The sequence below is a fragment of the Rhincodon typus genome, chromosome 19 (assembly GCF_021869965.1).
Source record: "Rhincodon typus isolate 14 chromosome 19, sRhiTyp1.1, whole genome shotgun sequence".
Lineage (NCBI taxonomy): Eukaryota > Metazoa > Chordata > Chondrichthyes > Orectolobiformes > Rhincodontidae > Rhincodon > Rhincodon typus.
Window position 1 is genome coordinate 21129431 of NC_063350.1, and position 18880 is coordinate 21148310.

General features: G+C 38.8%; 1 protein-coding gene across 1 annotated transcript; it reads left to right on the forward strand.

Moving 5' to 3' along the window:
- Positions 1-14920: 14920 nt before the first annotated feature.
- Positions 14921-17046, forward strand: slc32a1 (solute carrier family 32 member 1). The gene is made up of 2 exons (XM_020528958.2): positions 14921-15295; positions 15859-17046. The coding sequence occupies exons 1-2, from the start codon at positions 14921-14923 to the stop codon at positions 17044-17046; spliced, it is 1563 nt and encodes a 520-aa protein (XP_020384547.1).
- The last annotated feature ends 1834 nt before the right edge of the window (positions 17047-18880 follow it).

Consider the following 18880-nt stretch of genomic DNA (forward strand, 5'->3'; position numbering starts at 1 on the left):
CTCTTTGACATGCATTGTCCAACTTGCCAAGGTTTTCATTCCATTGCCCCACATCAGTGGACAAAATCTGACATTTGTTTTGCATTACTGCACTTTTTAGAGTTATTTTTGCCCTTGCAATTTCAATTTACCCCTTGATTTGTCTTATGGCCAGTGTACTCTGGGTATTTGCAGCATTTTCTGATTTCAGTTCAGATTTCTAGCAGATGCAGTATTTTGTGACAATATTAAAGGCATATCAATACTCCAAGTATAGTATTGGTGCAAATCAGTGATTTGTATAGTAATTGAGAATTTGAGGCCTTACCTAACTGATGTGTAACTGCTAAATCTCCCTCCTAAATCTACCTCCAGATAATCTTGGTGCATTACCACATTACATTAACCTCTGTAACACTTGCTATATCGCATGATGATGACTGTCATTTCATTTGGAATTAAAACTAAAAATCAATTCAAGCAACATGACTAAACACATATAGGTATAATCACATAGATGTGAGTAATTGATTCACTGTAATTGCTATTACACAAAGGAAAGTTAAAAAAAAAACTGTTGCCAAAGTACTTCTGGTAAGGATTGTGCTTTGGCTTCTCACTGATACAATGGAATTAGGATGCTTTTTCACATTGCTTTCATCTAATGTCATGAATGCAACCTTATATTATACCAGGTGTAAGAAATGCTCAGGTGTTTCTTAGACCTGCAGTTAACTAAAGCTTTCATTTAATCTTTTTAAATCAATTATTGTTTAAATATCCTATTCACACAAACATCATCAAAGTCTAACCTGAGCTCCTATGGAATTAGTTAAATTGTGTTGTGATCAGAATGCTTATTGCAAAATCAATACTTTTTTTTTTTGCTTTTCAGCCTTAAATTAGTTAAAACTCGGTCCACAGGATGATCAACCAAAATGTTGAATGATGTGTTCCTTTAATTAATTTCCTTCTTAAAGATTTTGTTAAATAAAGTCTTTTGAATTCTGCACTGCAGAGTACTATTCCTGATGAGGTCCCTGACCTTCATGTCAGGTGTGGAAAAACAGGGATTGGGGTTTGGTTCACGGATTGATTAGATCTGCCATTAACCTTGATTATACTCAAATAAATGCTAATACTTGTGCATAAAAATCCCTGATGGTTTTGATAAGAACATTACCCTCAGTGCTGTCCAGTCATTTAAAATTTAATTTATGAGGTAGTATCAAGATATTAAATAACAGATACAGTCTGTTAAAGGGATACCAATCTAAAACATTCTCTACAGATGCTGTCTATGCTATTGAGTATTCCCAGCATTAAAAAAAAATTAGAGTTTAAACAGACATGTGATAAGCTTATAATGGTGTCTGAAAATACTGCAGTAGTAGATTTATACAACTTTAGTTTTGCAGTAAAGTGAATATACATCGATATTCAATGAATATTTAAAGATGGATTCACTCCGGCAATCTCATTTCTAAAGGTCGGCAATGGAAAAAAGTATTAGTGAAAACCTTGTTGTATCCAATATTTCATAGCTAAAATACAGATATCACAAATAAGGTGAAGGTAGTTTTCTGAAATTTGAGGTGAAGCACAGTGTGGCAAGGCCCATTTCTAGATCATCAAGGTGGCAGTAAACCAAGAATGTCAGAGATAACAAGGCATAGAGCTGGATGAACACAACAGGCCAAGCAGCATCAGAGGAGCAGGAAGGCTGACGTTTAGGGCCTACGTGAGCCTTCCTGCTCCTCTGATGCTGCTTGGCCTGCTGTGTTCATCCAGCTCTACACCTTGTTATCTCAGATTCTCCAGCATCTGCAGTTCCTACTATCTCTGAAACAAGAATGTCAATTGGTTTTCATGTGGATTTCAAAATTCCGAAGTTTAGAAAGACCCACAGACATGAATCAACACTGATATTATTTTATGAACAATATATTACAGAAGACAGATTAGGATTTTTGGTACACATGCCTTTATTGGTCAGTGCATTAAGTATAGGAGCTGGGATGTCATGTTGCAGCTGTACAGGACATTGGTTAAGCCACTTTTGGAATACTATGTTCAGTTCTGGTCTCCCTGCTTTCGGAAAAATGCCAGTAAACTTGAAAGGGTGCAGAAAAATCTTACAAGGATATTGCCAGTGTTGGAAGATTTGAGCTATTTGGAGAGGCTGAGTAGGCTGAGACTATTTTCCCTGTAGCACGAGAGGCTGAGGGGTGACCTTATAGAAATTTATGAAATCATGAGGGGCTTGGATAGAGTGAATAGTCAAGGTCTTTTCCCCAGGGTAGGGAGTCCAAAACTAGAGGGTGTAGATTTAAGGAGAAAGATGCTAAAGGAATCTAAGGGGCAACATTTTCACTCAGAGGGTGGTGCGTGTATGGAATGAGCTGCCAGATGAAGTGGTGGAGGCTGGTACAATTACATTTAAAAGACATCTGAATGGGTACATGAAGAGAAGGGGTTTAAAGGGCTATGAACCAAATGCTGGCAATGGGATTAGATTAATTTAGGACATCTGTTCGGGATGGACCAGTTGGACTGAAGGGTCTGTTTCTGTATTGTACAACTCTATGACTCTATAAGTGATCAAAAGTTTGGTCAGAGAGATAGGTTTTAAGAATTGTCTTAAAAAAACACAGATGTAGAAATGTTTAGGGAGGGAATTTCAGAGCTTAGACCGTAGGCAACTTTTAAGACATGGCTGCCAGTGTTGGAGCTATAAGTGTGATTACGCAAAAGAGGTTTGAATTAGGTGTGCATCGATATGTGTGAGGGCTGCGGGGCTGGAGAAGATTACAGAAAGGGCAGGGTGGGAGGAAGGATCCGAAAACATGCATGGAGGAAGTTTAGCCTTCAGTTTGATTTGTGATAATACATATAAACTTGGATTTAAAACTTACAGCGCCGCATTTACCCTAAAGAATTGTTGAAGTTCTCTGTTAGATTTCTTTGTCCTTCTAAAGTCTCACAAACATCGACACATATGAAAGCAAACTCAAAGCAATTTAGTGGGTTCTCCAACAGAATTCTAATTATTTCTCAGCTATAAACAACACTAGACTAATATTGCATAACTACTCAAATCACTAGGTCCTTGCATTTGGCAAGAGAAAGGATCAAATACATATCCTGTCAAAGGGGTAGGGAGAATAAACATAATTCCGCTAAACTCAGGTGTTTACAGGATAAGTAAAGAAAAGCGTCACCGGTCCCATATTAACATCTGGCCCAGTTACTTCACCAAACGCCAGCAAATCTTGCGTCCGCAGCTTGACAATAACTGCGACATTTGGACCTTGCACGGTTTCTGCACAAACTCATTTTTGGGTCCTGCAGAGAGCTGCAGCATCCAGTGACCTTGGTAAACGAGCCCTGACTGGCTGCATGTTGGTGCCTAGAAAGCGCTTTGTCTCTGGGCGCTGATGATTTCATTAGCCGCTCACGTTACTATTAAAAGCTTTTCAAGTTGCTTCCAGCCAGATGCGGCGGCAACGTCATTGTTGTACTTTAGCTGCAGCTGGAGTGGGCGGTAAGATCAAGAAACATGACCCTGACTTGCCACATTGAAGTGAGTTTACCCGCAGGCCTTTCTCAGTCCTGCCCCACCACTCGCTCATTCAAGTTTAACAGAAGGCCCTCCGCGAAATGTAACCTTTCCGTTTCAGGGCCGAGATGGTTGAACCAAAAAAAATCTAAACAATGCTTCAACACGCAAAATATCGATGTGCTTTCGACTGATGGTCCCCTGTTTCTGTTTCAAGGAATTTGGACTTTGATTCACCATTGGTGAAATGAACCGAAGAACGTATCAGTTTTCAGTGTAATGTACCTTACACGAATTGTCTGATTGCCAGACAGGAGCTAGCTAGTATGTGTCAAGGTTGGCACGGTGAATTGTTCACTAGAGGTAACCGGTACGCTAGGATCCATTTCCAACGTACGGGTGGCTGTCAGGCAGGATCTACACAGCACTAAATGAAGGTAGCGTTGCTGAAAATGAGCAAGTGAGTTTATATGCCAGGCTATTGTGTAAGTGCAGCCCGGCACCAGTGACAGAAAGGGAGCAATCTCGCCCACCTAACCCAGAGTGTAAATTCACTGCTCAAATATTTCACAGAATAAGAACAGAAAGTGCTGGAGAAATTCAGCAAGTCCGGCAGCATCTGCGAAGAGAGAAAATTCCGGAGAAATAACAGCACTCGAAACGTTAACTCTATTCCTGTGTCCACAGATGCTGCAAAACCTGCTGAGTTTTTTCAAGTATTTTCTCTTTTTATATTTCAGATCTCCAGCATCCACGGTGTTTTGATGTTATTCAAGTGTCTCATGGGTTCCTTAAAAAAAATTGAAGTTTTTTTTACATAACGATATTTAAATTAGCTATATATTTGGGCTGAATTCCATGTGTCGCATCTGAATGATTAAAAGATGACTGACAGAAGAGTAAACCACGCGCAATAAATCTGAAGAGGGAGTGTGATAAACACGTGATATATGCAGCATTCCAATTTTCAGTCAGGCGCTGTAAACTGTATAAAACTGCCTTGGACACGTCTAAGATTCATTTAATAAAAGTGGCAATATGCATGTTCAAATTCCATGTCGGAGTGGCTGTGATGCATACTCTTTCACCCTTTAAAAACCTCTCTCTCGGTATTGAATTAAGGAAGGTGTAAGAATAAAACCGTGGTTTCCAAAAGCTGCAGGTCGGAAATTAAAATATCTTAACGTTTGTTGCGTTTCATTTTTGGAAGCAAAACCCCTCATCCCGATCCTAAAGCGAGGCTTTTACCTTTTGTTTAAGTTCAGCGCAATGATAGAGTCAGTCACTTGCCAAGCCCTGCCCTTGTAATTTAAAGAAACATTCGGCTAAGGCTTCCAATGACAGTAATTGGCTTGGAAGTCTAAACCTGTAAGATTGGACAAGGCACCTTTGGGCGATCACGGAATCTTTCTGTGATGATTACTGTCGTTTATTCAGAAGTCTCAAGGCGACGAGCTAAAGCCGGTCTCTGAACACAGAGATGTATGCTTCAAATAAGTGCGTTATTTACACTTGTAGCTGAAGCAATTCAGTGTCTTTGTCTATATCTGGTACCAGGCGTTGGATCCCGATTTAGTACATCTAAAAAGTAAGAATGATTCCACAGTGCCCTATGCAGAATGGACTAATGGTGTTTGACAGTCACAGTTAAAACTGTGTGAAGAGAAGAAAACATGCAATTTAAATTGACGAAATGCAAGTAGGTATGACCAAATCATAATAAACTTCAGGCATTCGGCGTTCGGATCGCATTAAATGTAATCTCACTATTGACCAAAATTAGCCTCCAAAACTCTTAGCCTTTAGGTCATTATTTGTCTCGATTTTACAGACCAGTTTCTTTAATAATGACCATTTTGTCAGTTGTAAGAGTGGAGGCTCTGAAATAAATCGTTTCTTGTTGTTTGTAAATGCAATAAGCTTGGAAGGTGTAGTGGAGAGGAGCAGCCTAGCAAAATAGAAAGTACACTACCAAAAAGAATTTCGCACGTCGCTATACAAAGCAAGAAAGATTATTTTTGTGTTTGAAGTACGTTAAGATTAATATTATTTCATAAAGTATTTAAAACGTAAATATTTTTAGTTGAAGCAGTTCCTATGTCGCAGCGTATGGACAATGTGCAATTTGAAGTTAACGCACTGCACACCAATGCATTGCCTAACTACCTCTCAAAGCCTAAAATTGAGAATTACTTTTCCAAACAGTTTAGCAAGCACTTAGGCGAGGGGCTGCATCCCCGTGTAAAGGACGAAGTTTATTTTGGAGTTTTCAGCGCTTTCAGTCAGATTCTAAAGCTGCTGATACTACCTCTTAAAAAAAAATTGATTTCCAGTTACAGTGGCTTAATGACAGGTAACGGCAAATTTAGTTTAGCATTAAGAGACGTCTAAACAGTTACCTGGATTTGGAGCGACTTTAGTTCCTGGATAAATAGTTTGACCAGATTTTTGCAACAGAACATATTACAAACATAATGTTCAAGTTCAATTTCTTACTTCAATTTGTGTAGAATAAATCTCTCATCATAAAATGCGCATTGTTCCTACTGAAATATTTATTGATGACATTTTTTCTCATGTCTGCTACACCTCTGCAACATTGAGGAAATCCTACTAAGATCTGTAGGAGCACTTCAAAACAATTGATCCACTGAACTGTTATCAGCTAGAGTTCTTGTAAGGATAAGTAAGTGTAAGTGTGTGGGGATAACATAAATATGAAATAATATAACAATAATCTACACTCTTAGGAACTGTTATGTACTCATGTGTACATATGCATGTATGAATACATCCCTTAAGGAACTGCAGATGCTGGAGAATCTGAGATAACAAGGTGTAGAGCTGGATGAACACAGCAGGCCAAGAAGCATCAGAGGAACAGGAAAGCTGACATTTTGGGCCTAGACCCTTCTTTAGAATTCCCTTAAGGGAATTCAGCTTTTCATGGGATAAGCCAAAGTATAACTTAGGTCTGTTGGCTTGCATGTTTTAAGCAGGTACCGATTTAAACCTCTGAACTGGTGCTATACAACCTATTGTTTAATGGATTAACCATCTAGAAGCATGATAGTTCAACCAAATATAGTGCTCAAATGTTTAGTGGTGTCGGGTCCAAATGTTAAGTTTTTGCTCAGCTTTCAACTTTGCCAATTACTCGAACACAATAAGTTAAATACAAAGTGTTAGGAATTTTGAACTGATTTCATTTAGTACATTTATTTCTGTACTTTTAGTGAATGTTATTACAGAGTATTTCTTGTGTATTTTCCATTGAGTGGGGTGCATCTGTCATGAAAATAATGCCATCTTTATTAATTTTAACAATGAGGCTAAATGAGGATCATCCTCCTTTACTAAGTATTAAAATGCAATACTGGAACTATATTTTGCAAAGAAGCAAATGCAATTCCACACAAAGACATTTGGGATGAGATACTGAGGTGACAAGGTAATGCAACACATTGCCAGAAGTGCTATTGTAAAAGTGGCAAACTAAGTGGGCTATTTTGTTACCAGAGAGGCAGTAGTTAACACTAATTTATCTGCAAAGATGCGAAGATTGTTAACATTTTGATTGTCTGATTGTTGCAAAGAATCATTTGAATTTTGAAACAGAACAGATCCTCATCCAGTTAATTTTGCACCCTGATTGTGAGTACATATTTGCCATAGGTCTGGAAAAAGATAATTATAGGCCTACATATTTGTAAGAACCTGTTGGAGGTAACTATCATAACTATTAACACATTTTTAAACACTCAATCTGACTTACAAATATAGTATCAAACCTGTATTTTGCCTGTTTATAAGCTTCAGTATTTCATTTATCTGTAAACAAATGCGTAACATCACTTTAACATGCATGGAATGGTTGATCATTATAATATTTGAAGAAAAAGTGAATATGGTGGGCACTTATAAACTCCTAGCAGGTCATTTACTGTACTGCAGGATTAATTATTAGTCATGGCTGGTTCTGAATCACACACATTGAGGATTAAAGACAACAATTTTTAAAAATTTGAATCTATGAGTAGAAAAGTTTGATATTCCACTTTGGGTGAAAATTTGCAATGTGAATAGTTGAACATTAAGTGAGGCCTTTGTAACTTATATAATGGAGTGAACTAAGTGAGTTTTGATGGGAGTAAAGTAATTCAGCATAGCCCATAAAGCATCACAGATTTTTTTTTTCCGTTAGAGGGAAATAATTGTTTTTGTATAGCTTGAAGGGCAGCTGTCCACAAGCATTGGGGTTTCATGAGGGCCAGGGCTACCATAACCATTCTGGGATGTTGTTGATTTGATTTTATGATATTACACTAGACTATAGTCATCAAGCCAAATGAGCTAACCAAACCACCACTCGATGTTAACGCCTGTCACTACAACCTTGCCCTTTGATAAAGGAAGGTAATCACTGAATTGGCAAAGTAGTAGTTAAATCTGGCTTGATATCAAAAGTACTAAATTCTAGAACATCTAATTGGAGAGCCTGATTATGAATCTGGAAGACATTGGCTAATTTAATGAAGATCATAAAAATGAAGCATGATATTGCTGTAAAGTGGCAATGCAACAAAGAAGTTGGATATATATGGTGCCTTTAACATGGTAAAAAAAATCCCAAATTGTTTAATAGGAATATATTAAATAATTCTTAATGCTGCATTGCAGAAAGAATCAGGATGGCAGTTGGACAAAAGCTTAGTTAAATAGTTTGTTTTAAGGAGCATCTTAAAGGGGGAAATGGCAGTTTGAGTGATGAAGAGGTTTGTGGGCAGAAATCGGGGAGGCATTTTGTGGTGGAGTTTTAGAGTGGTGGAGTTTTAGAGTTTAAGGTGGAGTACTTAAAGTTTGGTTGGTCAAGAGGCCAGAAGTAGAAAAATACTGATATTCAAGTGTTGCCTCATTGAGGATTTTACAGAGATGAGGAATATCAACCTCTTAGAGAACGTTGAAAGCAAGGATGAGATTTTTTAAAAATTGAGGTGTTGTTTAACATGGAGAGAATATAGGCCACAAGCATTGGGTGCTATGTGAACAGGACAAAATATATAAGAACACAATCAAAGGTCATTGTTGCAAAGATATACATAAAAAGTTCCTTGAGACATGTGGAAAAGTGAGCAAGGATATTTTTTTTAAAGCATAGAATTGAAAACATTATGTTTGGCAAATAATTTAAATGTGTCATGATAGAAGAGAGGATAGAAGAGAGAATGTATGGGTGAGAACACTTTCAATGATCAAAATCGCAGTGACCTTAAGTTATAAAACTGTCATATGACAAATTGGTGCACACCATAAACTTAAGCAAATGAAAAACAAATCACAGATTTGTTCAAAGTAAAAGATTGTAAGTGGTGTCAATATGGAAAATTAGAGGAAAGTTCAGAACCATGTAAATTATGTAGGTCTAGAACATATCTACAGCTTTTACCAAGTGCATAAACAATGATAATACAATACCAAAATGGACAAGTGCTTAATACCTTTCTGTTCTCTTTACAGGATGTAAAGATAAGGTGCTGACTATTGTTGAAGTGTACCACACAACAGTTATCATCCCAATTTGAAGCAGACACCACCAGAACTGCAAACATTATGAAACTGATAATAAATAATGTTGATTCAAAAAATTATAAGCTTAGATACTAGAGGTGAATACAAAGTTCTGATGAGGAGTTCCTTAAATGGCAATAGTGTGTATGTGTGTGCACATGCATTTATGTATATGTGGGGATGGTGGTAGAGTGGTGGTGAATGCTGTGGGATGGGGAGGCAGGGATGATCCTGGTATATAGTACCTGTTCTGTGTTGTACGCACGTATAAAGCTAGCTTGATCTAACTTCAAAAAACATTGGTTGCTTGGTAGGACAGCAAGACTTGCTGCCCACTTAGACTTACTGCTATGTCATACACAACATAAAGTAACAAATAAACCTGCTTTATTACCATCCACTATTAACAAATGGAAACACCTATATTGGCAGTCAATAGCTCAGTTTTAGCATCACATTACACATTGTTCCTCTTCAGTTATGGAGAATTGTGGTTGAAACTTCCATGTGACCATGAATAATTGCAAATTTAAACTTATTTGATTAGACAAAAACTTGAAACATCTGCAACCTCATAGATATACACTCTTCAATTCTTCCATAGACTATTTTGCTGTACAATTGTTCACCCAAGCATCTGTTTCAACTAGAAAAATGATGATCAGCATGCAAACCAAATGAAAATTATTATATAAGGGAAGAAACCTAAAGAAATGTGGCCAACACATCAATAAAACAAATTATCTGCTGATACACATTCAGTCTGTCATCATTCACTGTCCAAAATACTGTGAATGTCTAGATGTGGAAACCTGGAAGATTCATCAGTCATAAAAGTTGGCAACATTGCTAACTCACTCCATAGATAGTACACTATGGATGGTTGATTATCCCTGCAATTTTTGATGAATGAACTGACTTTATTTAAAGAAAGGCCATGGAGAGTCATCACCAGTGTGCTAACATTATTTATCCCTCAACCAATGTCACATGTCAATGAGACAGATTATTTTCCCTTAATACAATACCATTTCGTGGTGTTTGCTGTGCACAGATTGACCACTGTACTTCCTGTACTGCAACAGTGACTACACTTTGAAGGTTCTTGTTGTCTGTAAATCAGTTTGAGAAGCCAAGGTGATTGTCAGAAGTGCTATATGATTACAAATCATTCATTCTTTTAAAAACTTATCTATACAGCAGATTTTATTATGTTGTGCCCACTGTCTCAGTAAATGCAGGCAACAGTTTTTTTTTGTGTTTCACCTGTGTTGCAGGATGGTGTTTACCATTATGATGCATATATCTAAATTGCTACACCATGCTCTTAAACTCCAGATTTACAACTTTCATGACTGTGCTGATAATCCCATCCCTTTTCCTTCTCAATTTGTAAATGCAAAATTCTGCTATATCTTATTATTATTGATATAAAAAAACACACAGAAGCAAAAATCATTCCTTTTCATACTATTGACCAACTTCAGTTTTTTTGAATAGATGTAGGGTTGCTCGTATCAGAGTGAAACTTCCTTAAAACTCATATCTACATGTTTGGATTTTTAAAAAAAAAATAAACATTGAATTTGACTGTCACTGTCCAGGCAAGCATTTGTTGTCCATTCTTAATTGTCCTTGACAAGTCAGGGAGCCACATTTTTGAACTTTTGCAATACATGTGGTGTAGGCACACTCACAGTGCTACCTTTCTGCATTGGTTTGATGCATCTGAATATCCACAAGAGGACAGACAGAATCAACCCCAGTGTTGATGGTCTGAAGTCACATGAACATCACACCGGGTAAGGAAAAATTTCCTTTCTAACGGGTATTGTTAAACGGGATATGGTTCACAATAATCAAATTGCTTTATAGTCGCCAATGCTGCTTTCTTAATTCATTGTTGATAAATTTTATCAGCTACCATAATGCAAATTGAATTCATTCCTCTTACCCATTATTCCGGGTCTCTGGATTGCTAGTGCAATGATAGCAACAATACCTCATTACTCCCTTAAATTAAGGTTAGTGTCATTCGAGTGACGGGTAGCGACATCACATTCCACGAGTGAATAAAAAAAAGTTATTATGGGACAGAAGACGGTCATTCAGTTCAGTGACTTCCAGCCGATGAACCAAAAGAAGAATGTTTGTCCCACTGTGAAACCAATAGATATTTGTTTTCTAGAATACATAACAGTGGATATTTCCAAGGATGTCATTTTAATGCAAACACGTAATAGTATGGAGTGAGCATAAATCCTGCTTCCCCTCGGAATCATTCAGATGAACTTGCCCATAAATATATTTCATTTGTCTTCAAGCTGGACTTCATCTGGTGTCAATTCGCAGTTTGGTTGTCATCGCTGCGCTTACTCGGTCTAGTAGTTTACTGCATTTGGAAGCAAGCTCTTCATACTTTTGCTGACATTGTACGGATGCTTTCGAGTTAATGTCTTGGAAACTACTTTGTATCAATGTTACAGTAGCATTAAGCTACAGTTACCATCCCATTTTGCACAGGCAGGCAAGTTAAAACTCACTGATACCAAATAAAAATGCTTAGTATCAAGAAGTGGTTATTTTTCCATCACGAATGGCCCGCTGGTTTACCTACTTAACAATAGTCACCACACTTTCAAAAGTCACTTATCTGATGCAAGGTCCTGTCTGACGTCACATGGATTTGAAAGAAGAGAAATAAATGCTAAATCATTCTTCCGTGTCTAATAAAACAGCACTCTCAGAACTTGCATGCTGCCTGATGACATTTGTAAATCAGATAATCTGCCACGAAACTAAACGTCTGAAACTACTACTTAGATTCTGTCAACAAGGGCGCAAACCCGGAAATATTAATCTACCTTCACCCGTGGAACAAGTTTCACAAATTGAAGTCCAGGATATAATTACAAGTCATTGAAATCTTTCTCGTTCGGGGCCAGCTGGCTAACTTTTTTTTTGTTTATCTGCACAAAGCAGTAGCATTTTTTGCGGCAGTTATAGAATGAATAAATAATCGTTTCTATGTGCTTGGGATTATAATGATAAAATATATAGAGAAACAATTTAAATGTTTTTGTTTTAACATCAGCGTCTCCTTAACGTCAGAAAATAGACTGTATTTTCCATTGTAACAACAAACTGTATCGTAGCAGGTTGTTTACAGTTAAACATGCACTTCATTTGTCCTAACTTTCAATGTTTGAAATGTTATTAATTGAAAATATGCTACATAAATTCGAAATTTCCTATGAATTTATATCTGATAAACCCCGCGTCTGCGAAGCAAATTCTGTATTTCATTGTCAATTAGTTACCTAATTTTCTAGAGTGTCCGAATGTGTTTAGTTCGCTGCTTGCAGTTTGCTGTACATCATTCTTGATTGCAGGAATTCGTTGCATCTGTGGCGGACTTTTCCCATTGCAACTCAATGTGTCCTCTTTTAAATCCTCCTGTAATTTGACTTCACAGGGATTATGCCTTTACTGCCTAATATTTATTACAAAATTTCGAAACTTACGCAATATCATTTTGAATCCTTCAAATTGCAAATCCATATCAAAAAGTAAACACCACTGGACGGAGTTGCTGTTCCTGGTGTGAGGAGGCCATGTGTCCTGCATTTGAAAAAGAAAGAATGATCAGATTTTAACTAAAACGGGAGAACGCTGCCTTCTGGTCTCATCGGCCAGAACCGTTTCACCCTCACATTATTTAATCGATTACCAACAAGAACAAAAAAGACGGCAAACGTTTGCAAAAGGGGGAAAATAAGTAAATGTTGTGAAAGGTTCATAATTAAAAGTAGAATATATGTAATCTGCATTTTGAAATCATGGTGATAAGGATCAGTAAACCAAAAACAGAAACCGGTCGCCATTCAGCTCATGGAATTAACTGTATGAATTCAAATTGACTTTGAATACATTTTCATCAGTGGTTTGTGAAGTTGCAACTTTAACCATCCCGTGCATGGTAAGTTTGGCTGATTGTCAAATGTCCAATAAACAAGATCCGTTTCACTCATCTCTCCACATACTAGCAGAATGCATTAGATCCGTACTTAGTAAAATGGCAATTCCCTTGGCACAGCGAGTTGATTAGCTGCATCAAACTCCCTAATTCCATTTCAAGTGGTCCCTGAGAGAAATGCGAGGAAACGGAAATACTGCCGGTGGTTTAGAATGACTTCCCACAACCCGAGTGCAAGTTAAAACGTTCAGATAACTTCATCCTTTTTTTGGGAGCGAATTCTAAAGTCTGCTTCATACAAAGACAGATGTGACTTTCCAATTCACAATTCCCTCCAAATTCCCACAACGAGGATAACCTGAAGAACTTAAACGAATGGGGCTATTGATGAAAATTAAATGGATAATCTGATTTGGGTTTGGAAGGATTAGAATTAAACAGAGGTCCCTTAAAGTCTTTTTTTTAATTGCAGGAAGATCTATGGCAATTTTTCATGTTGACCAGGAGGGGATACTTGTGTCTCTTAACTGTCTTTAATTGTGAAGAAGCACAGTTTGGAAATGTGCATTTTTTTTTAAAAAAGAAAAGGTTTCATGTTTGCTGACAGGGAAGACTCGTTCCAGGGATTTGGCAATATTTGCCTTGTGGCAACTACACTCCACTGGGAAAAAAAAATCACTAATTTGCTAATCTTACGTCGAAAAGTGCTTAATTCCATTACCCAGACTCTGCACAATTCTGCACCTCAGTATTCACAGGTAAATATTGAAATCGGTGCCCTGACACACGATTTTAGAAACATCGGACTCGTTTTTTAAAACTAACTGAATCACGGAAAGAATATTTCGCCGGCGGCAAAAACGAATTTATTTCCGCATTTCGCGTTCAATTCAACAGAAATGCAAATAGTCGGCAAACATCGATTTATAAAGTCTTATCCAGAGATCACATTTAGTCTTATTCCAAAGGGAGAAAGGAACCTAGGAAGGAAATGTCTGGAACTTTTAACAGCTGACGCTGTGCAGGTACAATTTCTGCTTCCTTTCTATCAGAAGACAAACAATTAGAGTCGGTTTAATTCAGGAGCTGAGAATGCCGTTCATTCACTGGGGTCACCTGATGTACATTTCAGAAATATAGGAGGAGATGCCCGTTCACTGGGACTTTTTAATGCGTTGCACTTTACTGTTATTTACGCAAATATTAATGGCAAGTTATCACAGAGTTTGCGATGTCTTATGATGCAGAGAACTGGAGCAGGGTTCTGGATAGGACGGGGTTGGGCCGGGAGGTCGGGGAGTAGGGGGGGGGTTGGCGGTGGCGAGCGCTCCTCCCACCTGAATGCACCCGGCCTCTCTGGCTAATGGATGAACGTGTCGGGTTTGGAAACGTGGTTAGCAAAGCAATGGCTTGCGTTGTCAATTGTGTGACACGTCGCCTTTCATTCGTCCCCTAAGGATCTCCACAGCAGAACTGGCATCATTCCGGCTGAAGGGAACCAACTGGGACCTAGGCGGCTCAGACTGGGCGGATATCTGCGCAGAGACAGAGAGAGAGAGAAAGCTCCGAGCCCGGACCCGGCGCCTTTCCCTGGTTTGCTGCTTTCACTTTGCAGTGAGTGAGAGCGGCTCAGGATGCGGCAGGGAAGGTTATAGAGTCCAACGCGAAAAGCTGTCATGATCCACGGAAAAGACTGGAAGGACAGGTACACTTTCAGTAAGAACTGGAGATAGCAGTTGGGGTCCCATACCCCCTCTCCCCCTCCACAAAGCTTTACCGTGCAATTTAAAACTCCTTCCCTTTTCTACACGAGAGAATCTCCCAAGAAGCAAGTAGCGATGGCAACGCTTATAAAAAACAAGCTTTCAAATGTTGCTACTTCCGTCTCGAACAGATCTCAGGCTAAAGTTAGCGGGGTGTTCGCCAGGATGGGCTTTCAAGCGGCGACTGACGAGGAAGCTGTAGGATTTGCCCAATGTGATGACTTGGACTATGAGCATCGTCAGGGTCTGCAGATGGACATTTTGAAGCCTGAAGAGGTGAGCGGAGAGGCAGAGCCAGTGGCTGAGGGCGATAGTCACTACCAGAGGGACGGGACTGGTCTGCCTCCTTCAACCTCCAAGGATGGGGAGCCGTGTGTGGAATTAGCACCTCAGGGGAAGCCCAAAATCACTGCCTGGGAAGCGGGCTGGAATGTGACAAATGCCATCCAGGTAAAATAGACATCTTTTCCATTCATTATACAAAAAACGAACACCTCATCTCACTGTAGTGGCGAGCAGCAACTTTGGCTCTTAATTGATGATAAAATAAATACAAAGTTACAGTGATTCAGATTGCACCTGATCTCTTCATTGTCCTTTGGAAGAATAGAATTATCCGAATGTGTCATTAAATTAAAATGGGCTCTAATTGATAGAGGATCTAAATTGAATTTCTAAGATCGTGCGGTTTGCTGCACCCGATGCATACCCTTGAAACTGAATGCAGAATAATGAATGCCATGCAAAAGTAATAATATATATTTAATTAGCTACTGAAGATTAATCATTTACTTTGTGCAGCAATAACCTCCTCTACAACATTGAATGCAGGCTGTCATAAAAGACATAATTTATGTAGCATTCATTAGATGATTATATAATACAGTTCAGCTGCAACGTATAATCTTCCGCATGTCTTACTAATATTTCCTGTACTGTAAATCTGTGCCCAGTTTCCTGTGAGAATTGATATTGATAAGAAATCTGTCCATATTGCACTGTCTGTCTTTCAGGGTATGTTCGTCCTGGGCCTCCCCTATGCCATCCTGCACGGAGGATATCTCGGACTGTTTTTAATCATTTTCGCTGCTGTTGTGTGTTGCTACACGGGAAAAATCCTGATTGCTTGCCTGTACGAGGAAAACGAAGACGGCGAGCTGGTGAGAGTAAGAGATTCCTATGTAGACATTGCCAATGCCTGCTGTGCCCCTCGCTTTCCGAAGCTGGGTGGCAGGGTCGTGAATGTAGCCCAAATCATTGAGTTAATAATGACCTGCGTTTTGTATGTGGTCGTAAGTGGCAACCTTATGTATAACAGTTTCCCGAATCTGCCCGTCTCTGAAAAGTCGTGGTCTATCTTGGCCACTGCTATACTATTACCTTGCGCGTTCCTGAAAAATCTCAAAGCGGTGTCCAAGTTCAGTTTGCTCTGCACTCTGGCACATTTTGTAATTAACATCTTAGTGATCGCCTACTGCCTGTCTCGAGCCCGGGACTGGGCCTGGGACAAAGTCAAATTCTACATTGATGTAAAAAAGTTCCCAATTTCCATCGGTATTATCGTCTTTAGCTACACGTCACAGATCTTCCTGCCGTCGCTGGAGGGCAACATGAAAAGCCCCAAAGAATTCCACAGTATGATGAACTGGACTCATATAGCAGCGTGTATATTAAAGGGACTGTTCGCCCTGGTAGCCTATCTAACCTGGGCAGATGAGACAAAAGAGGTGATCACAGACAACCTGCCCTCTACTATTAGGGCAGTGGTCAACGTTTTTCTAGTGGCCAAAGCTTTGCTCTCCTATCCGCTGCCATTCTTCGCAGCTGTAGAAGTCTTAGAGAAGTCCTTTTTCCAGGAGGGCAGGATTGCAATGTTTACGAATTGTTATGGGGTAGATGGTAAACTCAAATCATGGGGCTTAGCTTTACGCTGCATACTGGTGGTCTTGACCTTGTTTATGGCCATGTATATCCCCCATTTCGCTCTGTTAATGGGCCTGACTGGGAGCCTAACGGGTGCAGGTCTCTGTTTTCTGCTCCCGAGTCTCTTCCACCTCAGAATATTGTGGCGAAAACTGCAGTGGCATCATGTCTTTTTCGATGTCTCCATATTTGTCATCGGTTCTATATGCAGTGTGTCCGGCTTCATCCATTCGCTGGAGGGACTAATTGAGGCTTTCGCCTCCAACACAAGCGACTGAGAGCCATTTGGGGCGCATCCCTCCCCCCCATCCCCCTTCCACCCCCAAGATCCACAAAACATTTCAGATAGGCGCCCATTTTAATTTTGCGCAGACTCAAATTGTTACTTAAAAACGATGAAGCGCAGGAACTATGAAAAAAATTACAATTCTGACCGCATTGCGGCAGCTCATGCAATTGTAATTCGGCGTTTTATAAGTGAAGATGACAGGGCCAACCTTCAAAAACACCTTGAAGTATTTCCACAGTATTTCAAATATGCAGTACTGGCGGGGTTTGTTGTCACCAACTCGCATCCCAACATTATAAGGTTTCGACAACGAGGTCTCTAGGCAAGAGACTGGGAACGTCTTAAAATCCATGTTTATTATATGGGAGAGGAATATATGTGCTATCTAAGCGATTATTTCATGAACATGTGGAAATGTTTTAAACCGTCTGTGTGGTGTGGTTATACATGGCGGAATGTATAATGCGAAGTTTAACTTGAAGTATATATTGTGTAATATAAATATATATATAATATATGGCAAAATAAATGACTATCTAGTACATTTTGGTGGTGTTGTTTCTAACGTTGAAGTCTGTGGAATTACAGGTATTTTGATCAGTGAATGATCATTGTTTAAAATAGATTGAATACAAATGCCACAACTGATGTTCTTTTGACGACTTTGAGAGATAATGGCGCTTGTGCTCTCCATGTTAACAGTGATACTCAAGGCACAAGCCGCACATTATTTGCATATGAATGTTCCACCTACAGGGTCGACTCCAAAACCGCTTGAAGACTTTTGCTTTTTTTTAAACGACAAAGTAGAGAAACCACATACATTTTAATTTCAGACAGTTAGGCAGGAAACCATACCAATTCATTGCTAGATTAGCAACGCATATATCAAAAATGTATCAAATTAATCGATAGAAATACGAACTATTAGTCGATTGATGAATCGCATTAATCAGCACAATTAAATGCTCACCCAGCAACGAGTTACTTTATTTTAATATTATGTAACTAACGATATTTAATTTCACGACAGATTACAGACTCCATAACGATTGTAGGATCAACCCACATTTAGGTTTAGGTAGTGCGAATCTGCGGAATTAAAATAGGGGCAATGATGTTATCGATTATCAGAGCGTTTTTTAGTGAATTGTTAAATATAGATTCTCAATTCATATATCTGCATGATTGGTGTTTCAAGATCGTATTTAATGAATGCAAAATCGTGTTCGTCAGAGTCACTTGATCCAAGTACATGCAGTTTCTTGTATCGAGACTGATTATTTTAATGAGTACAGTGTCATTGGAAAGGGGAAATAGAATGAAGAACGGGATTTTATAGAATTGGTACAAAAGTATTTCACTTACAAAGGAGATAGGCTATAATTCGCATTGAATCGTGGAAGCAATCACGTGCATATATTATTTATAGATACTTAATATTTTCACGTTTATTTTGCCATGCGATTTTAACGCAAGAAACCTTGACTTCAATTTAGGACAGATGAGTTATTGCCTTCTGTATTGGTAGATAAAAGATAAAATCAGATGGATGAATAACCTTGCAGGAAATTGGTCGCTGCTCCTGGTATGATAAGACCGTTTCGTAGTTCGTTAACCACTCTCAGCATTTTCCCCAAAGATTTCATGGACAAATACCAGAAAACCCTATCTCTGACACAACACCGATGAACTCACACGATTTTTTTAAAACTGCAATTACATGTTAAAAAGCAAGTTAATGTCTGTTGTTAGATACTGAGTGAAATAATTTATAGCAAATTTTGGTAAAGATTCGAATTGTGCAGCCGCAGGATTGTTAC